This window comes from Pleurodeles waltl, chromosome 3_1 (assembly GCF_031143425.1).
Source record: "Pleurodeles waltl isolate 20211129_DDA chromosome 3_1, aPleWal1.hap1.20221129, whole genome shotgun sequence".
NCBI classification, from domain to species: domain Eukaryota; kingdom Metazoa; phylum Chordata; class Amphibia; order Caudata; family Salamandridae; genus Pleurodeles; species Pleurodeles waltl.
In genome coordinates this window covers 1,593,413,110-1,593,432,518 of record NC_090440.1, presented here as the reverse complement: position 1 = coordinate 1,593,432,518, position 19,409 = coordinate 1,593,413,110, and the positions used below count along the sequence as shown (strand labels likewise).

Here is a 19,409-nt window from a genome sequence, read left to right as displayed (position 1 = left end):
AATTGGACACTTACCTCACAGGAAGAGCCACAAAGAACTTCTGGTCGTTTCAGGAGCATGATCATGAGTGACGGATTCCGCACCCGCAGAGTGCAGCAGCCTGGGCACATTCAGCACACTCACCTGAAGTCAGCTGCAGCTGATTTGAGGCACATTTAGGAAATCCAGGCGCTCTTTGCCTGCCGGTGTGGGTAAGACTGATATTGGGCCTGTCCTCCCTGGGGTAACCTGCTGATAGTTAGTGTTATAGTGCTGGAACACTACTGACTTTAAATTAGAATCAAAGTGTACTGTTGAGACTCTGACTGCTAGTGGGGCACACCCTGGATGTTACCAATAATGAATGAAGAATAACCACTGTTGCTAACCCCAGGAGAGAGTAGGACAGGGAATCGCCAAATAAACACTAGAGCCCTGACCTCATGGGGGACTGTGTAATTGTTTCTGAATATCATATTTTTTCTTTGTGTGGAAAGCCTTAGAGATTAAATATTGCTCTTTTTTCATATAAGTGAGTATTTGGCTGGACAATAATTTACTGCATATTGTATATTTTGAGTTGTGAGCCTGTGTTCACTATCCTGAATCCACACAGCACCCCCGTTCCCCGGGGAGGCTTGGGCTGCTCACACCATGCTAACCCTGGAAGTCAAGGGATGAATTAGTACCTGGCCCAGTTGCTCAAAATCTATAGTAGGTCAGGCTCCTGGACACCAGGAGTAAAAGGCTTCAACCCTCACAGTTGGGCTTAATAACCCCTGCTTGCCCCATGGCCCCCTGAAAAAAGTTCTCACAGCCCCGTTTTTTTTGCACTTTGTCTCTTGTCTAATGGTGTCCTGGTTGAGCATATGCCAAGAGCACCAGACATGGTGTGCTTGCCCGTCAGTTGGCAGTGGTCATGATGACTTTCAGATAATGCAGCAGGAGTTGAAGATGGTAAAGGCTAGCAAAGGCAGCCAGTGGAGTTCCCTTAGGGTGAGGGTGATGTAGTGATATTTGTTCAAGCCACTGACGACGCATGCTACTGCATGTATGATGCCCTTAAGTAGTGCCCGAGTCGTGTCTGCGACCCCACATGCAAGTGTACGAGGGCTTGACGGGCAGTTCTGTGGTTACTTTCTGGGAGGAATGATTTTACCTTCTTCACTAGAGAGACCTGAAAGCAGGTTGTTGTAGCTTTCTTAGTGATGTGATCTTTGTGGGAGGTCAGTGCCTAGGCTGAATCCAAGTGGCCTGGGCTTGGCTGAATGTTGTGGTATAAATTCATTTAGGTTCAGGACACAGTTTGAATTAGGTGCAAGCAGGGTTTGAGGCATTGGATACGAGTGTCTGAAATAACTAACTTTGTATTCAGAATCAGGCAGGAGTGATCTCTTTCACCCCTTACCACGTGCACCATCAACCATGGGACTATGTGGCCCAATAACAAACACAGGAAAGAAGAATTTGATAAGAAAAAAATGGGGCACTGGACAAAACCCTTTGACTAGTCACTCTATTGAGCACTGACATATGCAAGGCAGGATGGATATCTAAAAGCAAATAGATATTTATAGTAATCCGTTGCTTTAGGCCTGGCATCTAGCCTAATAATAGATATGATGTACTATTTGTGTGTTCTTGAAATGAAGCTGATATTTCTGAAACTTTGATATGACAAGATTCATTACTAATTGAATTAAACTGCCTTCTTTGTTCATAAGCTAACTACCTTCTCATTGTGCACATGTATAGTAGACAATAGGGTTAGATTTTCATTGATGTTGGTGTGTGAAGGTAAAAGCCAATTGCCAGTCATCAACATTCTCAAGTTCCCAGTACCAGCTAAATATATATATATATATATATATATATATATATATATATATATTTATACACACACACACACACACTATTCACTAGCACCTACTGGACCTTGCGCTTATGAGATAGACAATATCACAAATTGCAATTACCAGAATGCAACTGAAACTTATGCTGATATGCTAGTTGTGTGCTCCCTCTCCCAATATAGTACTAGCTCCTCTGTGAGAGTCTGTGCTGGTGATCCAGGGAACACACCTGTACACCTTGGACTACTACTAGAACAGATCCAGGAACGTACGGAAATATCAGCCCTGGCTACACCAACTGATGATGAACTCTTCTTTTTCTGTGAGGTACTGAAAATATCATGATATGCAATTACCAGAACGCAATGGGAAATGTGTGCTGATATGCTAGCAGTATGCTCCCTTTTCCCACTTTAGCGTGATGGGGGCAGCAAGGTGCGTAGTACTTACTAGGGATATGAGAGGCTTCCATTGGATGGTTGGTGATGTTGAGGAGCCACAATCTAGGACGTGTAGTCTTTGGAATGTGCCGATTGAGTTTGTAATTGAGGTTTGGGAGGGTATCCTGTTTTCCCACGCTTCTGTGGTATGGAAGGTTTATAGTCTCAGTGAATGGCTGTGGACGTCTTGGACGATGAAGTGATAAGGAGGCCTGAGAATTGTCTATGAAGACCTTATTCTGTGCAGAAGGCTTATGTATAAGGTGGAAGGTGGCAGACTGATTTGCAGAGTGGCAAAGTGGTATGTGAGGAGCTCCATGGAGCTAAGAGATGGTAACTTGGCTACGAAACAGGAACTGGGGCTATTACAAACAAGTTTGGTCAGTGAGTTGGTTGATGTATTCTTTGGAAATAAGTATGTCTAGGATGTGCATATGAACCATGTTTCTGTGATGAGTAGATCAAAGTTGTGATGATGATGACTGGAACATGGAGAAGTGCAGAGAGTACATTTATGAACCCGAAATGGAATGTATATTTGGTAGTTTGAGGGTGTATGGTGATTAGTAGAATGTGTGTGATGTTGAGTAAATTTAACCTGTGTGTTGTAAGGCTGCTAAAATAATCTTTGTAAGATGTAAGTTTGAGCATGACTATTTTTCAGAGTGATGTGGTGAGGGAAGCACATGACGAGATCTTATGTTGTAGGGTGCAGCGGATCAGTGGTTCTGGCCCAAGGCCCTTCCTGGACCAAACAGGTAATGCCCTTGTCTATTTTCCCCCTGGGAATGTCTAGTAGTTGAAACCCTAAGGAGTGGGCTGAATCAGTGGCAGTTACAGATTCTAGTGATGCCTCCCAGAGAATTTCCTACTGTGTCCCGCTTCTTCAGTACTTTGCAACCCGGATGTTTTTTCCATCCATATGGGACATGGATGACACAGAATTGTACAAGGTGGTGTGCATGAAGTGTGTGTGCTACATCGGACTGTGCTCACCCAGGTAGTTATTTTACTATCCTAACTGGGGGGCACATTGATTGGAGGTTGGAGCAAGCCCCACACATCAGTGTAGTTTTCAGGGCTTCTCTGAGCACTACTGGGGTCCGTTGTACTTCACCAAACTCTATGATGTGAATGGCAGGAAACAGTGTGTACTTTTGAAAAGTGGGGGGATACCCCTGGTCTTTGCTGTTCTATTGTTCCTTAATAGCTCTTCCCCCACCAGGTTGAGTACTAGTTAATTGGGAAAGTCTCTCTTTTTATACCCTTGTTTCTGGTCTTACCTGACGGGACAGCTCCCCATCTTCTTTCTGACTCTATGAGAAAAGGTGCATGGCTGGACCAGTCTTGTAGGAATGCACACAAAAGAGAAATTGCCAGAAACTGGCCCCAGGGATGGACCTGTGGACTGCAAAAACACTGTAAACTTAGCATAAGTGTGGGCCAGAAACCACCAGTGAGTGTGCAGAGGGTTCTCTGCCAGAATTAGGGTCACACAGCAGTGGGGACTGAGAACGTCCTTTGTGTAGCAGGGTTGGGGCCATTGACTCCCAACTCTACATTGCAATATTAAGGACTAAGAACCCGAAAAGTTCTGCAACCAACCAGGAGAAGTGCTGAATTGAGGAAAGAAACTGATTGTTAAGGAGTGCTGGAAGTACCCTTGCACAAAGAAAACATTGCCCAGAAAAGGATGTTTACAAGACTCAGGCAGGAAGAACAGGAAGGTACATGATACAGCCCAGGGAAGGATCTGCACTGCCAGGTTGTATATTGAGGCATTATTGACCTGAAGTGTGTAAGGCCGGATTTATTTGCCCATTATTTAGATCTGTAATAAAATATGCTGAAATTACACCACATCTCCAACGCATTCACCTGCAGACCACTCTGGAGCATCTCAATCATTCTGGAAGTGCAAGTTGGGAAAAATCATCAATACAAAAGAGAAACCTTCTTGATTGTTTCCCAATTTTAAGCAAAGACATTGTTATTTAGGTAGTGCAAAAGCTGAACTCTCTCCTTTATTTAGGGATGTAAGGCTGTTTACCTACCTGTACTGAACATACCAACAGAAACCAACATAAATCTGCATTTAGAAACATCGTTTGAAATTCACTGGTTTTTAATCTATATAGAAAATTTACATTAAAGCTGGGTGACCTTTGAGGATTATAAGTAACTGAGAATTGAATCTAAATTTGTAAGTACATCAGGACTGTGGCTGAAAGATCACAGCTAATGATTCAAACATTATAGTTCCAATGGGTGCTGTTATGTCTGTGTACTTCATGTGTTTTTATTTCTCTGTTCCAACTTAAAACAGGCTGTAAAATTCGGAAGGAGACAACAGGGCAACCAATTTCAGTCTCACTGCGGCATACTTTCAAGAATGCTTCAGGGTTCCATGGAGAAATATCTTTGTGAAGTTTCACAATTTACATATGGGATATTAATAACGCTAGGGCAAGAATCAGAATTGACCTAAATGTGGTGCAATATTATCGGTAAAATGTGATTTCCATATGTCAGCCAGTTGATCATTTTTTTTTTTTTTTTTTAAACTTAACGAAGATTACTTGGGGGACAAGATTTTGTATACTTTAGAGGCTATATGTCTGGAGTTAAGGACTATTATTTGAGAGTTGGTAGATCAAGAAGGTGCAACCTGCCTAGTTCATTGCCACTTAAAATTTTAGAAAATTGTAGAAATTCACAATAGATCATTTGTTTTTACTGTGAAAATCTGGGTTATTAGTGGTAGAACATATAAATCTGAAGATTAGGACTGGGTTCTCTTGTTTGGGAGATATACCTTCAAGATTTCAGCAATGCTTAGTATATGTGTTTAGTTAAGTAACCCTTTTTAGGTCTGGCTTGACAGCACAGCTGTTGCCTGACCTTATCTGATCAACAAAAGGGTAGCTTTCAGAATTACTACACAGAGGAGCTTGCACTCAGGTCACCCATACGCTTTCCTAAGTACAGCATTTTGATTGAGCTGAAGTTGTGTGCTTACATTGTCAAAAGGTGCTTCAATTGCACTTTATGGCTTGTGAGAAAGCTTATGCTCAATACAGCAGGAAATAGTTGGTTATAATAGCAAGCCAATGATCAAGGCTATAGGCCTGATCTGTTTGTTATTAAAAACAGAATTATAGAGACGGTAGGCCTGACTTATGAATTGTGAAAAGCATATTTTAAAGTCAATAGGCATTTCAGGGTGGATTGTAATTACTTTCTATTAAAGCCTGCAGAAAGGTATTTAATTAATTGGAATCTCCCAGATTGCTATAATAAGCAAGGGTTTTAGTTTTGCTACCCCCCCCTGACAAACTATGGGGAAAGAAGATATGCATTGAGATAATCCTTGCCAGGCCCGTTTAGAAGAGACCGTATTTTGCTTTGGCACCTGTATGTTTATATATATTTGCAATGTTATGACTGCATTCCCGATGAGTGCCTTGTGGAAAAGCCTACACTCAATACAGTAGGCCTGCCTTGGTTATGGTGACAGTTTAATGATAAAGAGTATTGACCTGAATATTTACACGGGAACAGTTCCGTCCAATGCTATAGGCCTGATGTTTTCTTTATTAAAAGTGATGACAAAGGCAGCCAGCCGGGCTTGTTTATTATAAAAGCATTTGCTAATGCCAAAATGCCTCTAGCAGCAGTGGACTGTCATCACACTGCATTACAGGCTGTAGACAGTAACTTTTTTACATGAGATCGCACAGATTACCATAGAAGGCAACACCTTTGGTGTAGATCAGCCACACTGACAAACCTTGGGGGTAGGATATTTTTAAGGTGATGATTCTTGTTAGGATCTTTAGAGAGAGCCTGTATATTTTATGACTACTGGAATGTTGTCTGTGGTTGTAATTTTGATTTTATGGATGATGGTTGTCAGCCTATGCCCACTTAAGTGTGCCTGTGCCAGTTATTGTGTCATGCCAATTATTAAGACTAACTACCTTATTCGTTCATGGGAAATGTTGTATCAGACTCCATAAGTTTGAATCATTTTATAATAGAAAGTGATGAGAAAGCCATTAGTACTGATTAACATTTTGTTAAAAGTATGTGTTAAAGGTAAAAGGCCTTTCAGGGGTAGTTTTTTTTATTTTTTATTATTCTGTACTGAAGCCTGTAGGCAGGTATTTTGTTACATGGAATCTCACAGGTTAACATAGTAGGCAAGAGTTTTGGTGTTGGTGACCCACTTAAACAAGCTGCATGGACAATTTCAATATGAAAATCCTTATTAGGCCCTTTTAGGAGAGACTGCAAATTGTTTTGACAACTTTTTACATATTTGCATGTTATATCCATTGGTTTCCGTGTTGGAAGGTTGATGCTCAATACAGTAGGCCAGTGTTGGTTATGGTGACAATCTGATCTGATTGTTATAAAAAGTAATTAAAAAGTTAGTAGCCTTGGTTTATTCATTATGGAATACATGTATTAAACCCAACAGGCCTTTAAGGGTAGATTGGTTTTGCTTCGTGTTAAAGCCTTCAGACAGGTATTTTGTTAAAATAAATCTCACAGATTACCTTTGTAGGCAAGGATTTTGGGGTTGATTACCCCCTTCATAAAACTGTATGAATAGAAGTTGTGCACTGTAATAGTTCATGAGTTCAATTCTGTTTCCCGTGTGATGAAACCAACTCCAGCTTTGCTCTGGCACACTCTCAAGTGCCAGAATGGTGAGGCAGATGATACCTCTTCTCTCACAGTCTGTAAAGGTGGGCGCCAATAAGTTGCATGCTTCAAACACCCGCTTACACTGGCAGGGTGAGTGGTGGGGGTCACAGCAGTGTTCCTGGCAATCCCAGGAGCCCCTGAGAGTTGCATGATGGAATTCCACAAATCCCTCCAGGACGGTTACCCTAATCGGGGTCTCAAGGATATGGGATGGGAAAACACCATGCTTCCTGGGCAATTCACACTCGGGCACTGGCCCTCAATTGGAGTATATGACAGTGGAAGAGGGGAGCATCATGTATGCCCCCTTGCAGGTGAGTCTTCTGGGGCACGGACCAGATTGACTATTCAAGTCACTGTACACAACTATGATTTTTTCAGACTGGTAGCCTCTACCTGAGAAAGCACAACAAACTTCCTTTGAGACAAACTGATTTTTTTATTTCCGTATTTAGCTTCTAGTGGCGTGCTCCAGCCATCAGGGTATTTATTTTACGTCCTATGGACTTAAGAGCTTTGGCATTTTCTTGGAACTGCAATCCCTCATTCAACACAGCAAGATGACCCGCTCCCTTTAAAACTTCAAGAGAGCCCTCCTGTGAGCAATGCTCCGTTTTGCTTTTCCAATAAATAGCATGCCCCAGCCTGTCATTTATTGTGGGTTAATGAACCCATGCAGATATCACCTCCTCCCTTTTCCAGGACCAGGCTAAAAATCCTTATACAGATCTATTGTCTCCAGGAGGCTTTGATACACCTGCCGGCCAGTAGAAAATTTAACACAGCCTAGAATGCAAGTTCAAACCCCATATTTCACTAGGACTCAGGGAAATACTGCAACACCCAAAGAACACATAGATCTGCAAATACAGCCAAATTGATATGCTTTCACTCGTGGGCTTTTTGAACATCTGGGGAGACGTTAATCTTTTCTCTCGTTTGAGCCATTGGAAAGTTAATATTTTGGCTCAACTTTCAACTACAGTATGAATGCAGTAAAGCACTACAGATGCAAAAAAGAAATGGGGATATTTCTTTTTAAATGCCTAATTAATTTAGAAGGCCTACACAGGCCATAACCAATTAATTAACGGTCCTATGCGCAACAGGCTACCTGTACGCAGCTACTAGGCTTCATTAGACAGCAGCCCCACCCCTTTCAGCCCGCACAATGATGTACACATCATCACGTTGAAAAAGGTGAGCAGGGGTGGACGTTATTTTAAAAAGCAGGCACTGGACGTTAGCATTCAAGCTCCATTTTAGCAGAGCATACAGTGACTGAGACTCAAGTAGTGAGATTCACAAAAAGGATTCCAAAAGTGAAAGCCACAGAATCAAAAATTCTAGGGAGGTTAAGGCTGGTCAGAACCCACATCATCCCAATAAGTTAAGGGTGGTTGCGCTACTAGGCTAATTCACTTTCCAGTAAGGTCAAAAGTAAATTACTGCATGACAAGCACCAGTAGTTTGGAACTTAAATGTTTCTTGGGCATGTGTAACTAAATGCATGGCTCCTTTGATCACCCTAGTGTCCTAGCTGCCTACAGTTTTAAAACGCTGCAGTAACAAATATGAAAGACTGCAATGTATAAAAACGAAATTATAAGTTCCCTAATTCACTCCAAGGTGAACATCCAAACAGCAGCTTACTTAATGCATAAAACTGGCACATGCTAAATATTAAAGAAAGTTTTGTCTTCGCAGTGAACTGTTAACAACTAGTTATCATTAAGTTGCCACCTGCTGAAATTTACCTGGGAAAAATAGTGAAAATAATTACCCCATTCAGTTTTCTCTGCATTACTTGTCTTTCCTATATGCACAGTTACACACAGCACATATCACAATGATCTAGGCTACTCGTAATGACGGACTCAGTATGCAAAATGATAATTTCTAATGAGAAGGCCTAAATGTGAATAAAGGTCTAATGTTATAATCTCACCACGGAAACCCGATTAAAAAATTAAAAAAAAAAAAAACTTGACTGGAAGTTATTTTTCACTTCATATCAAACATCTAGTTTAATACTGAAAGTAGATTTCTGATTTCTGTAATGGAAAAATAACTTTCAAAAGCAGAGTTTGTGATTCCTGGAAGCTAAATATAGTGAAACCAGTTCTGGTGGCCTGCATGTGCCAAGTGGCTGTAGGTGACATTCTTATTAAGCTTGAATTTTTGCGCTCTCAGAAAACAATACATCCACTTCTAAATCCAGGAAGCACGTTTTGCTGCAAAAATGACCACGTAGCTGGGATAAGCCAATAGGAGATGACAGGAGATGGTATCTGTCAGAATGCACTAACCTTGCAGTTTGGACCCAGTGGGAGAGACTTGTGCTTCCACACTTCTTCAAACCCACTGCTAACCATTCACTGAATGATTTGTTGGTTGGGGCAGGAGGACTGGAATAAAAAATAAATCAAAAACACCATATATGACCACTTTCTGCCGTCACACGGCTTGATGTTGTCTTTAGTAATTGTATCAACCTTGCTACAGCACCCGATTTCTAAAACTATATACCTTTAAGTAGTCTCCCTATCTCCAACACTCTAAGGATTGATGAAACTGTGTGTTTTTCTACAGCAAAATCACAATGGCCATTTATGAAATGAATGTAAAGAGTGTACAGGTCTGTTATTCGTTTTGCACTACATCTACTATCAGTGTTACATGAAAAGGTTCTGTGATTCACATTTATGTTAAAAGTGACCGGTTCATAAACTGAAACATACTACCACAAATAATTTCCTAGAATATTTTCCAGGCTTTCGCTTACTTTCACGGATAAAAATAGTCTTGTAAATGTTCAACACTCTTGGCAACAGTGTAAATTAATTACCTGGCAAGGGCATTCTGGGCCATGAAGACCCCATACTCGTTAACTTCAAAATGGTGGTGACTGTTTGAAATTCTCATGAGCGTCCTGTGGCTTCACTGGAGAAGAAGCTTCTGTAATTAAACTCTTGTGTTTTTTGTAGCGTGTCCAGTGAAGAAGTGAAGCCTCTCTCATTAAGGCACCAACACAATGCGCATACTGACAGTTTTTCTGGCTTTTGAATGCATAAACATACAGTTAGTTCACAGTATTGCCCTTCTGAAGGCGGGGAGGTAAGTACAGGCAACAGATCATGTTCAAATCATAAAAAATGTCAATCAATCAATCAAGGGGTTCTTGTAGAGCGCAAACTTGTCACCCCGGGTGGGTCTGCTGACATTGGTGGGATGCTGGGAGCCTCGTCCAGCTGGTGATGGCAACTAAAAGCCAAGTCTTGAGCTGACGTCCTTCAGGGAACAGGAGGCGTGCAGGTGGAGGGGGAGGTTGTTCCAGGATTTGGCTGTGAGGTGGCAGAAGGAACGACCTCCGAAGCCTTCACGACTGATGCTGGGGATGTGGGCCTGGCCGAGGGTGGCTGAGCAGAGTTTTGTGGTTGGTCGGTGGACTGTAAGGTGGTCATTGATGTAGGTGGGTCTGGAGTTGTTGAGGGCCTTGTAGGCAAGCGTGAAGAGCTTGAGGAGGCATCTTTGCTGGAGGGGGAGCCAATGGAGGTGGGGAGTGAAGCAGGTTCTTCTGGGGAGGCCAGGGTCAAGTGTTGCTGCCGTTTTCTGGATGGTCTGGAGGCGGTTCATGAGCTGCTTTGTGGTTCCGGCATAGAGCATGTTGCTGAAGTCGAGTCATCTGGAGATGAGGGCCTGGGTGAATGTCTTCCTGGTGGAGATGGTGATCCAACAAAAAATCTTGCGGCACATGCAGAGAATGTGGAAGCAGGCGGAGGACAGGGTGTTGATGCGTTGCTTTATGGTCATTTGGGTGTCCAACACCCTTTCTGTTCACAAGAAGTTAGCACCGACATCTCAAACAACAGAATCCTTATATTTAAAGAGGAGCCTCAGAAAGTTGTCTCTGCTATAGCAGCACTGGATAAAAAAAATGTCACCTCACCTCTCTGGTCTTATGTTCACAGCCTCAGGGACGCTAAAGCCTAAAGAAAGCTGCAATCCTGCATGGAAGATTCAGCTTCCCAGCAAGGAGTGGACCACACAGGTCTCTTTGGGAGTCCTGGGTCGAGGAAGCCCTAGACCCAAGGAGTTAAAGCCTCGGAGCTGTGGGAGCACCCTCAAGAAATTGGGACTTTTAAATACAGTAAAAAGGAGTGGGAAAGAGGTCTGTCTCATCTCTCGAGCAGTTACTGAATTCCCACAGAAAGCACTAGGAAGTAGTAGAGTGTACTAACACGAGACAAACGTTCCTTGACCTGTTCTTACACCCTTTGTGAGACAGATGGTAATTTTTGCCTTGTTTTTATTTTTCATATGAGAAAGGCATCTCATGGCCATTTTCGAGGGATCCACTTAGACCAACAAATACTTTTTAAACCACAACGTTCCTGTGAGCATTTAACATTTTCTTCGACATCTCACATCACCTGGTCCTTTGATCCATCTTGCTCATTATTTTTTTCTGATTCAATTTACATTGGTTTGAGAATTTTATGGTGATGTTTGGAAATGGATTAATTAAAAAAAAAAATCTCTGGTGAACCACCAACAATTTGTACCACAGCTACCAGGCGTTAAGCAGAGTGTATCTTTGAATGTAGCTAGGATCTTACAAGATACTTTTATTCCGTTGATAGGGTCATCCCCTCCCAAACTATGATACACTTTCTAACATTCCCAGATGTCAGCATGTCATTTTAACCAAGTCACTAAAGTCCAACTTTCTCTCAGGTGCAGAATCTGCCTCGTACGCCAATGTGTTACCATGTCACACCGAGGAAGGCCGTCCTAGTGACAAAGATGGGTGCAATATGGCAAAGAGGACCACCGTTAAATTAGTGATGGATAACAAAATAAAAATATTTCCAAATATATGACAACGGTGGCAACCATTTCATAGGACCGGGCAGTATAACTCAGAGGATGCCCACATATGTCAAGCATTGCACTCAGTATGGCATGGGACAACTACTCTTCCTGTGGTGAATACAGTTTGTTCACGGATACTCATAAAACATCAAAGGAGGAAACCATTATGCCAGGAGTAAATACGAATAGATCAGGAATGCTCAAAATGTGTCACGATATGTCAAGACGGACCACCATAATGGTAAGGGTTTTGTCACTTTAACAGGAATCATCCTCATATGTCATGGGAAGCACTAGATCCAGGAGTCAGAGGGAACACCATAAAGAAAGGTACTGTCTGCAAGCAAAGAACACCATATAACACATATTTGCTCACATACACACGTAACATACTTCACAGTCTTTGACACAAGCCAGGAGCTGTAACTGAAATCAGCACAGACGTCTGGCATTCCTTTATTCACAGTCATGTTGCAACAACAGTGCAGGGTGTGCAACAAAATGAATCAAAATGTCATGTCAGGGTGAGAGTGCGAGAGAAAGAGAGAATGCTTAACAGTGTGCAAGGACAGAACGAGAGAGAGAGAGAGAGAGAGAAAAAAAGTAAGAAAGCATGCATGCAAGAATGAATACCACTGATTTGAATAGCTACCACTGTAAGTGCCTGGACTGATAGGCACTGCTTCATATAACCTGCAGATTGTTCCACCCTCAGCTCTAGACTCTCTTCACTGATGGGCTGGGGTCCACATCTATGAGCTACTTCAGCTGACACGCCAAATGCAATTAGAACATATACCCAAAATCCCATTTATAAAGACAGCAATTGTAATTTAGTGAGAATTTATAATTCAAAGCCAATAGGGCCTTTTTGCAAAATATACCATCTTTTGTGTTTATCTATTGATAAACTGGGTGAACAAAGTCGTTGGGAGACAAAATGAACTAAGGCTGTTCCTTGAGCAGAAATCATACCTTACAGAAATTCACCAGTACCATCCTAGTACCATAAATTAAAGGAGGCTAAACGTAATAGTTGTTATTCTAAATTAATTTCAGAGTGTCATCTTTGGATTGGTGTTTTAAGTTTAAATAATCGAAACATGTCCCGTGAATATCTTTTATTTTTCAGGACTCATTTTACGAGGGATGTTAAATAAGAAGCCTCACCATACAGACAGACATGACCAAGGTAGAATTAAAACCAACGTCCCTTGTTAGTAGTAGAGAGGAGTGCTGTCAGCTTCTGTTACACAGGAAAACAACGTGGGTTTTGAACAACAAAAAAGTCCAATACCTTAAAAAATGTATAACAGGACATATTAAAATGGACACGTAACGTTCCCTTTTGCAAGGAGATTTGCCAAGTCCCATTAGTGCATGTAAAGAATACTAAGTGCTATAGTATAACTTGGATTTAATCTCTAGCCAGGACACTAAAACATGCACTACATCTCTCCATCTACAATCAGGTAAACGTAAGGATTGAAACAGGGCATTTTAGGAACGCCTTATGACTATTTTATAACCCGAAAACTATAATAATAAAATTTTGTATCACATTAAATCAGTTTATGTAACAGGTAAAACTCATCAGTAGACCGATATTTCTCATTAGGATTGAGCCTAGTTATTATAACTGCTTCAGAAATTACTCCGCTTGGTGGTAGCCCACTCCACAAATTAATGATCCAATTTTTATGGTTAATCATGTGGATTTCTTTCACTTTGTGTATTGAGGTATTTTAAATATTATGTTAACAAAAATAAATATAGCTTTTTCATATTTATATTAATAAAGAGATGCTAAACTTAAAATGTATCCCCCAATGCTCTATGAATCAAATTGTCAATCATAATGGATATTGAAGGCATGCTTGGAACAGCAAGAGTTCCAGTCTTCTAGTTTTCTCCCAGTTTCCTCATGACATGGCTATCTGATGGTGCATTTGTAAAAATGCTTCCTACAACTACATGCGTTCCCCAGAGGTTATGGCGAATAACTTTGCAGCAACCCAAGTCATCAATGCAGAATCCAAAATGACGATAACGTTCATCTGTTTCAAAGAGCGTGTTGTTGGTGTAGGGTCCAAAGAACTGAAACAAAACAAAAAATTAGACACCGACAATACTAATATAAGCATATTAAAGCATATTTTTGTTGTTTGATTCTGATTTCTTTTATTATGAAAAACAACATATTCTGGACAAAAGTTATACTTTATACATGCTTCAAGCGATATGTAGAGACAAGGATCATCTGAACCTTTAACTATAACGCAAACTACTATGATTTATCAGAGGGATGGCAAAATATTTTGTTTTGGTATGCCCTTCAAGTATTACTCACCAGCTGTGGGTAAATTCAGAGCTATGAATGACTAAATTAGAAAGTGCTTCAATTTCACAGCTGGCTTAAGGTAAGCAAGTGCAATTGTAGAGATGATTTTGACCCATGAGAATCACCAGCATTTTTTTTTTTTTATCGTGGACCTCTGTTCTTTGGTCCTGTGCTATGCTGTGAGTAGAACACACTAATGGGGTTTCACCCACCAAAAGCTTCTGTTAAAAAAACAGATTTTATCTTTATCATACAGTGCCCACCTTTTAAAATAAGCTCCACTACTGCACAAGTGGGTTAAGAAGCTCTAACTAGGTAACACATGAACACCGACACACAGGCACATGCATGTGTGCACGCTTGTAAAAGCTGAGCGAAAAGACTCTTGTCTAACTCAGCCTGGCATCTGCATCCAGATACCAATGTTGCTTAAGAAAACAAGTATAAATTAGTTAAGGGTTCCTCAGGTATTACAATTCAAACGAGGATCTAAAAGAACAAGCTACTTACAGCTGGTAATTGAATACTCTAACAGCAGATTTGTCAACTTATGAATATCGCCAGGCACCAGAGTGGATCAGTAGAATTTTCTTACCAATTCTATTGCGTGCCAGCAGGTGACGTCAAGTAGCTCTGCATCAGGTTCGCCCTGCTTCAGATGTGACGTCAGGCCCCTTCATAGCCACCACCTTCATGAACTGACCTCAGTTTCTTTCTTACATCTGTCTGCTCGGTCAGGCACAGAGTTCTATAACCAGACTGTGCCAGTGTACAGATCTCTAGTCTGGGAATCTTATTATTAAGGACAAGATGAGCCCATGCCACAGATTGGAGGGGTGGTGGGTCGGGGAGGAATCCGAGTTTAGATACATTAGCCACCAGAAAGAGCACTACCGAATGTAAGTGACTTGCTCTTCTGATGGATACTTCAAAACACAGATTTCCCACCTAGTGAATACATAACATAACAGTATCTCTCAAAGTGGGTGGTCTGTGGAATGGCTCAAACCGGGACATCCTGCAGGACTGAATGAGCAGAGTGCTCTTCTCAGTGGCCCTGTTTATCTAGGTGTAGTGATTTGTGAATGTGTGGCATGATGCCCACGTAGAAGTCTGACATATGTCAAAGGCTGGCACACTGCATGCCAACATGGCGGTAGCAGCCTTTGCTCTGGTGGAATCAGGATGTAGACCCTCAGCAGGGTGTTTCTTGGCAAGTCCATGACCAATTTGGATACACGACAATTCATTTGGAGAGGATTCTTTTCTTAGCAGCTTTTGCCTTTGTCCCAGAAAACCATACAAATAGCTGATCATCCACCAGATGTTCTTTGGTGTGGTCGATGTAAAAGCCTAGCATTCTTTTTGGGTCAAGGCGATAAAGTCTTTCTTCCGCTTTAGATGGGATGATGGCTGATGTGGAAGGGTGCTGCAACTGTCAAGAGAAATGCCGCCTTCACCCTGAGGACTAGCTTGTCCGGAAAGAAGGGGGTGTGTGGCTGCTGGACAGAAAGTTCATGTAATTCACACACAAAAGCCAATGTAATCAAGTTACTTATCTTCAGTAAAGCATTTTCTGGTAGAGACTCAATCTAACCGCAGTTTCTTCATCTTAGAATTAGAAAACTCCCCAGGTACCAGACTGTATCCAGAAAACCTTGAGCAGTATCTGTGCTTGCTGACGGCTCCACATCAACAACGCCCACATCGGAAATAACATGCATGGTTGCCTATATAGGAGCCACCCTTGGGCATCAGTTTCTTGTAGCAGCATGCCAGATATCCAGGAGCGGCAATCCACGTGCTAACATCGTAGCAGGCTGCTTCCTACCTAGCACGTTGCAGATTTTGATGCAGCATACAATCAATCGAGAGATGTTCCATTTCGGTACTGCCCTGCCCTGCCTTTTTTTGCTCCAGCAAATCCAGTTAAGAGCAGATCATCCACTTGGTATTCTTTGGTGTGATGATGTAAAGGAAAGGGTTCTTTTTGGGTCCAAACAATGGAGTCTCTCCTCTCCCTTGGAAGGATAAGGCAGAGTGAAAAATTACTGCAGTGTGATGTTTAGCCTACATGGATGGTGGTCACCACCATCGATAGGAAAGACGTATGTGTCCAAAGAACCCATTTGGGTAGAAGCTTATGTATGGGTGGTTAGCAGAAAGAACTTTGTGCTTGCTCACCCTCTTGGCTGACGTAATTGCCACTAAGAAGACTGCCTTTAAGTGTCAGTGTAGCATAGGGAGCAGGGTCTGCCAGCAGTGCAATTACAGTCTAGCAGCCACCACTGCAGGTCTTTTGCAGTCTCCTCTGACATCTGGATTGAATCTGAAAGGTTTCTTTGGTGCTGAGCCCACTGACGCTTAAGATCCTACTACAGAGCCAGCATAGGCCCCCTGCAGTGGTACATTAGCAGGATGCAGTAGGCCAGTCATCCAGCAAGCCTGAGAGCTGCTCTCACTGAGACCCAGATCAAAGACTGAAACATCAGTATCATAGATTGAATGTCCTGAACTCGTTGATGCAGAGGAAAGAGCGCTGTGTTAAGGATGGCTCCAATGAAGGCAAGACGAAGTGAGAGTCAGCTGCGACTTTGGCACATTGACAGAAAGAACCAACAATATTATCAGGCTGGCGGTCATCTGGAGGTGTTTTACGACTGTTTGAGGTTACCCTGCCTTTAGCAACAAGTTATTGAGGTACAGGAAGACTGGTATTCTCAAACTTCATAGATGGGCAGTGACCATCACTATCACTTTCGTGAACACTCAAGGTGCACTGATAAGGCCGAAGAGGAGGACTGAGAAATGAAAGTGCTTGTTACTTACCTGGAACCACTAGTAGCACCTCAGGGATTAGCAAGACAAAGATGTGGAAGTAGGTGTCATTTCAGATCCATCACCACAATCCAGTTTCCTGGATCCAGAGAAGACAAAACTTGGCCCAGGGTAAGCATGTTGAAATTGTACAGGAAGAAGAGGGAGAAGACAGAGGATAGGGCTGAGACCTCTGTCCTTTTTGTGGGCACCAAAAAGCAATGGAGTAACAACCAGTCCCATTTCTGATGTTGGTACCCTCTCTATGGCTCCCATGCCGAAACATACCTGAACTTTTCATCAGGGTATGGACAAATAGTCCTCTGGGAGGCATTGTGGTGTAAAAGGTATTGGGGGATTAGAGAGAAAGGGCATGGAGTAATAATTCTCAACAATTTGGAGCACCCACTGGTCGGATCTTGCGCTGCTGAGAGGAAATTAAAGTGTCTTTCAGGCAGCCGTGATGGGAGGAGCAGGAGTTTGGGTAGTGGGTTGCCCCTGGGGACCAGGACGCTGATGGCCAGATCCCTGGCCTCTGCCTCAAAAAGCTTGGGAGGCCTGTTGCTGTTTATGAAGAGCCTGTTGTTGCCTCTGTAGAAACCTCAGAGACAAAACTGTTGAGAAAACCTCAGAGGCAAACCTGTTTGGGAAACTGCCATGCAGATGGTACCAACTCAAGAAAACGTGCTGATACTCTGATTACTTTAAAGTGGTCCAGGGCAGAGCCTGCCTTGTCTCCAAAGAGATATGTGCCATGAAATGGCATGTCTGTTATGGACTGTTGGATGTCCCTTGAAATACATGTGGAGTGAATCCTGGCCTGGTGCCGAAGCACTACGATAATCCAAAAAGCCCTACTCAAGCAGTCTGTAGTGCTCAGGCCCGCCAAGATGGAGAACTTTCTTGCGTCCTGGCCATCCTGAATTATGGGTTGTATACTGGGCCTGACATCATCTGGGACAGCTGGCTGGATGTACACCACCATGTCCTACAATGTATGAGATTACCTCCCCAGGAAGCAGTTGGTATTACTTGATCTGAAGGAAAGGCTGGTTCGGGGAACATTTGATTTAAAAATGTCCCTGTGGGTTTTGACTCTTAGTATGACAGGTTCTTCGAAAACACATTTGGATTTACTCTAATTGTGGAGACCTGCACCACTCAGCTATCTGAGGTAGGATACTGAAGGAGGAAGATTGCCTTAGGTTGCCTTAGTGAGAGATTTAAACTGTAAAGTCTCAAACCATTCTATAAATCTGTTTGCAGATGCCGATAAAGAAATATCACTACATATTCCCCTGATCCTTTTTCCCTCAAATATAAAAACAAATAAAAGAGGCCACTCGCTCATCAATCTTTTAAGGAAGAATGACTGTTATTGGAAATGATAGATTTGGTCTTGATTCTCCTGCCCAATGTACTCAGAAATCTTCACTGGGCCTCTCTATAACTGATCATTGCCTCATACTTTGCCATCAAAGAATCAGATTTGAAAGTCATAAATACCCTGCTTAGTGATCACAGAATGCTGGTATTTTCTGTTAATTGCGGCATGCCCATGGTTGGATTATGGAGATTTGATAGATCCAAGTCACAGTTTATTAAAGGCGTCAGGGAGAATGCAGTGGTCCATTCTAAGGATATCTAAATAAATTAGAGCTCTTGTTATGGACAGTTAATGCTATAAGCTTCTGTTTTATGTGACCATTTTAGTAAATTTATAAATCTAATTACTCATACCCTACTTGAGAATTTCCCCAAAACCCTCAAAAAATCCCAAAGCTGACCGCTCCTCTCCCTTGACAACGAAAAGAAAAAGAAACGCTATAACTCTATTTGTCTCCTTCTCAAAAGAAAGAGCCAGGTTAATATCTCTGCAGAAGAGAAGGCAGAGCCTGAACATTAGTTTAAGAAAGCAAAACTCCGACCACCTGGGGATCAATTTAAGAGAAGCTGCATTTAGAAAAAACATGTGAATTCTAGAAGCTCACAGCTGACTGCAGTGGGACAAGAGTGAGATCCCAACTCCATTAGTGAGGGTGCATGAGACAGTTTTATTAGGGAATTATAAGTGGACAATCCCTGTGTCGACTTCTGTGTTGAAGTTTGATCTACCGACTCTGAGAGGGCGCTAAGTAGCTATGCTCTGCTGTCTTTAAGTGAGATCGAGTCTTCAATTAGGTCAATGTAGGCTTCTTGTGCTATGGGCACGGGCGAAGTCCCGCTCTCAGTAATAAAAAGGGGAACAAAACTGTGGACTCCCACTCTGTCAAGTCTTCGAGTACTGTTATACCCACTCATCTGTGCCCACATCTTGGACCGGAAGCATTATTGTTCCTCTTTTTAAGAAGGGTGATCATAATTTACCCATTAACTATCAACAAACTGCAC

The 19,409-nt window shown here is 42.1% G+C and overlaps 1 protein-coding gene across 3 annotated transcripts in view; it reads right to left on the bottom strand.

Annotated features, from left to right (window-relative positions):
- Positions 1 to 12,259: 12,259 nt before the first annotated feature.
- MMADHC (metabolism of cobalamin associated D) overlaps positions 12,260 to 19,409 on the bottom strand; it is a 78,338-nt gene continuing 71,188 nt past the window's right edge. For all 3 annotated transcript variants that reach the window (XM_069225217.1, XM_069225219.1, XM_069225218.1), the window contains one exon: positions 12,260 to 13,957. In XM_069225217.1, coding sequence (XP_069081318.1) covers positions 13,763 to 13,957 — 195 coding nt within the window. In that variant the 3' untranslated portion in view covers positions 12,260 to 13,762. The remainder of the gene's footprint in view (positions 13,958 to 19,409) is intronic.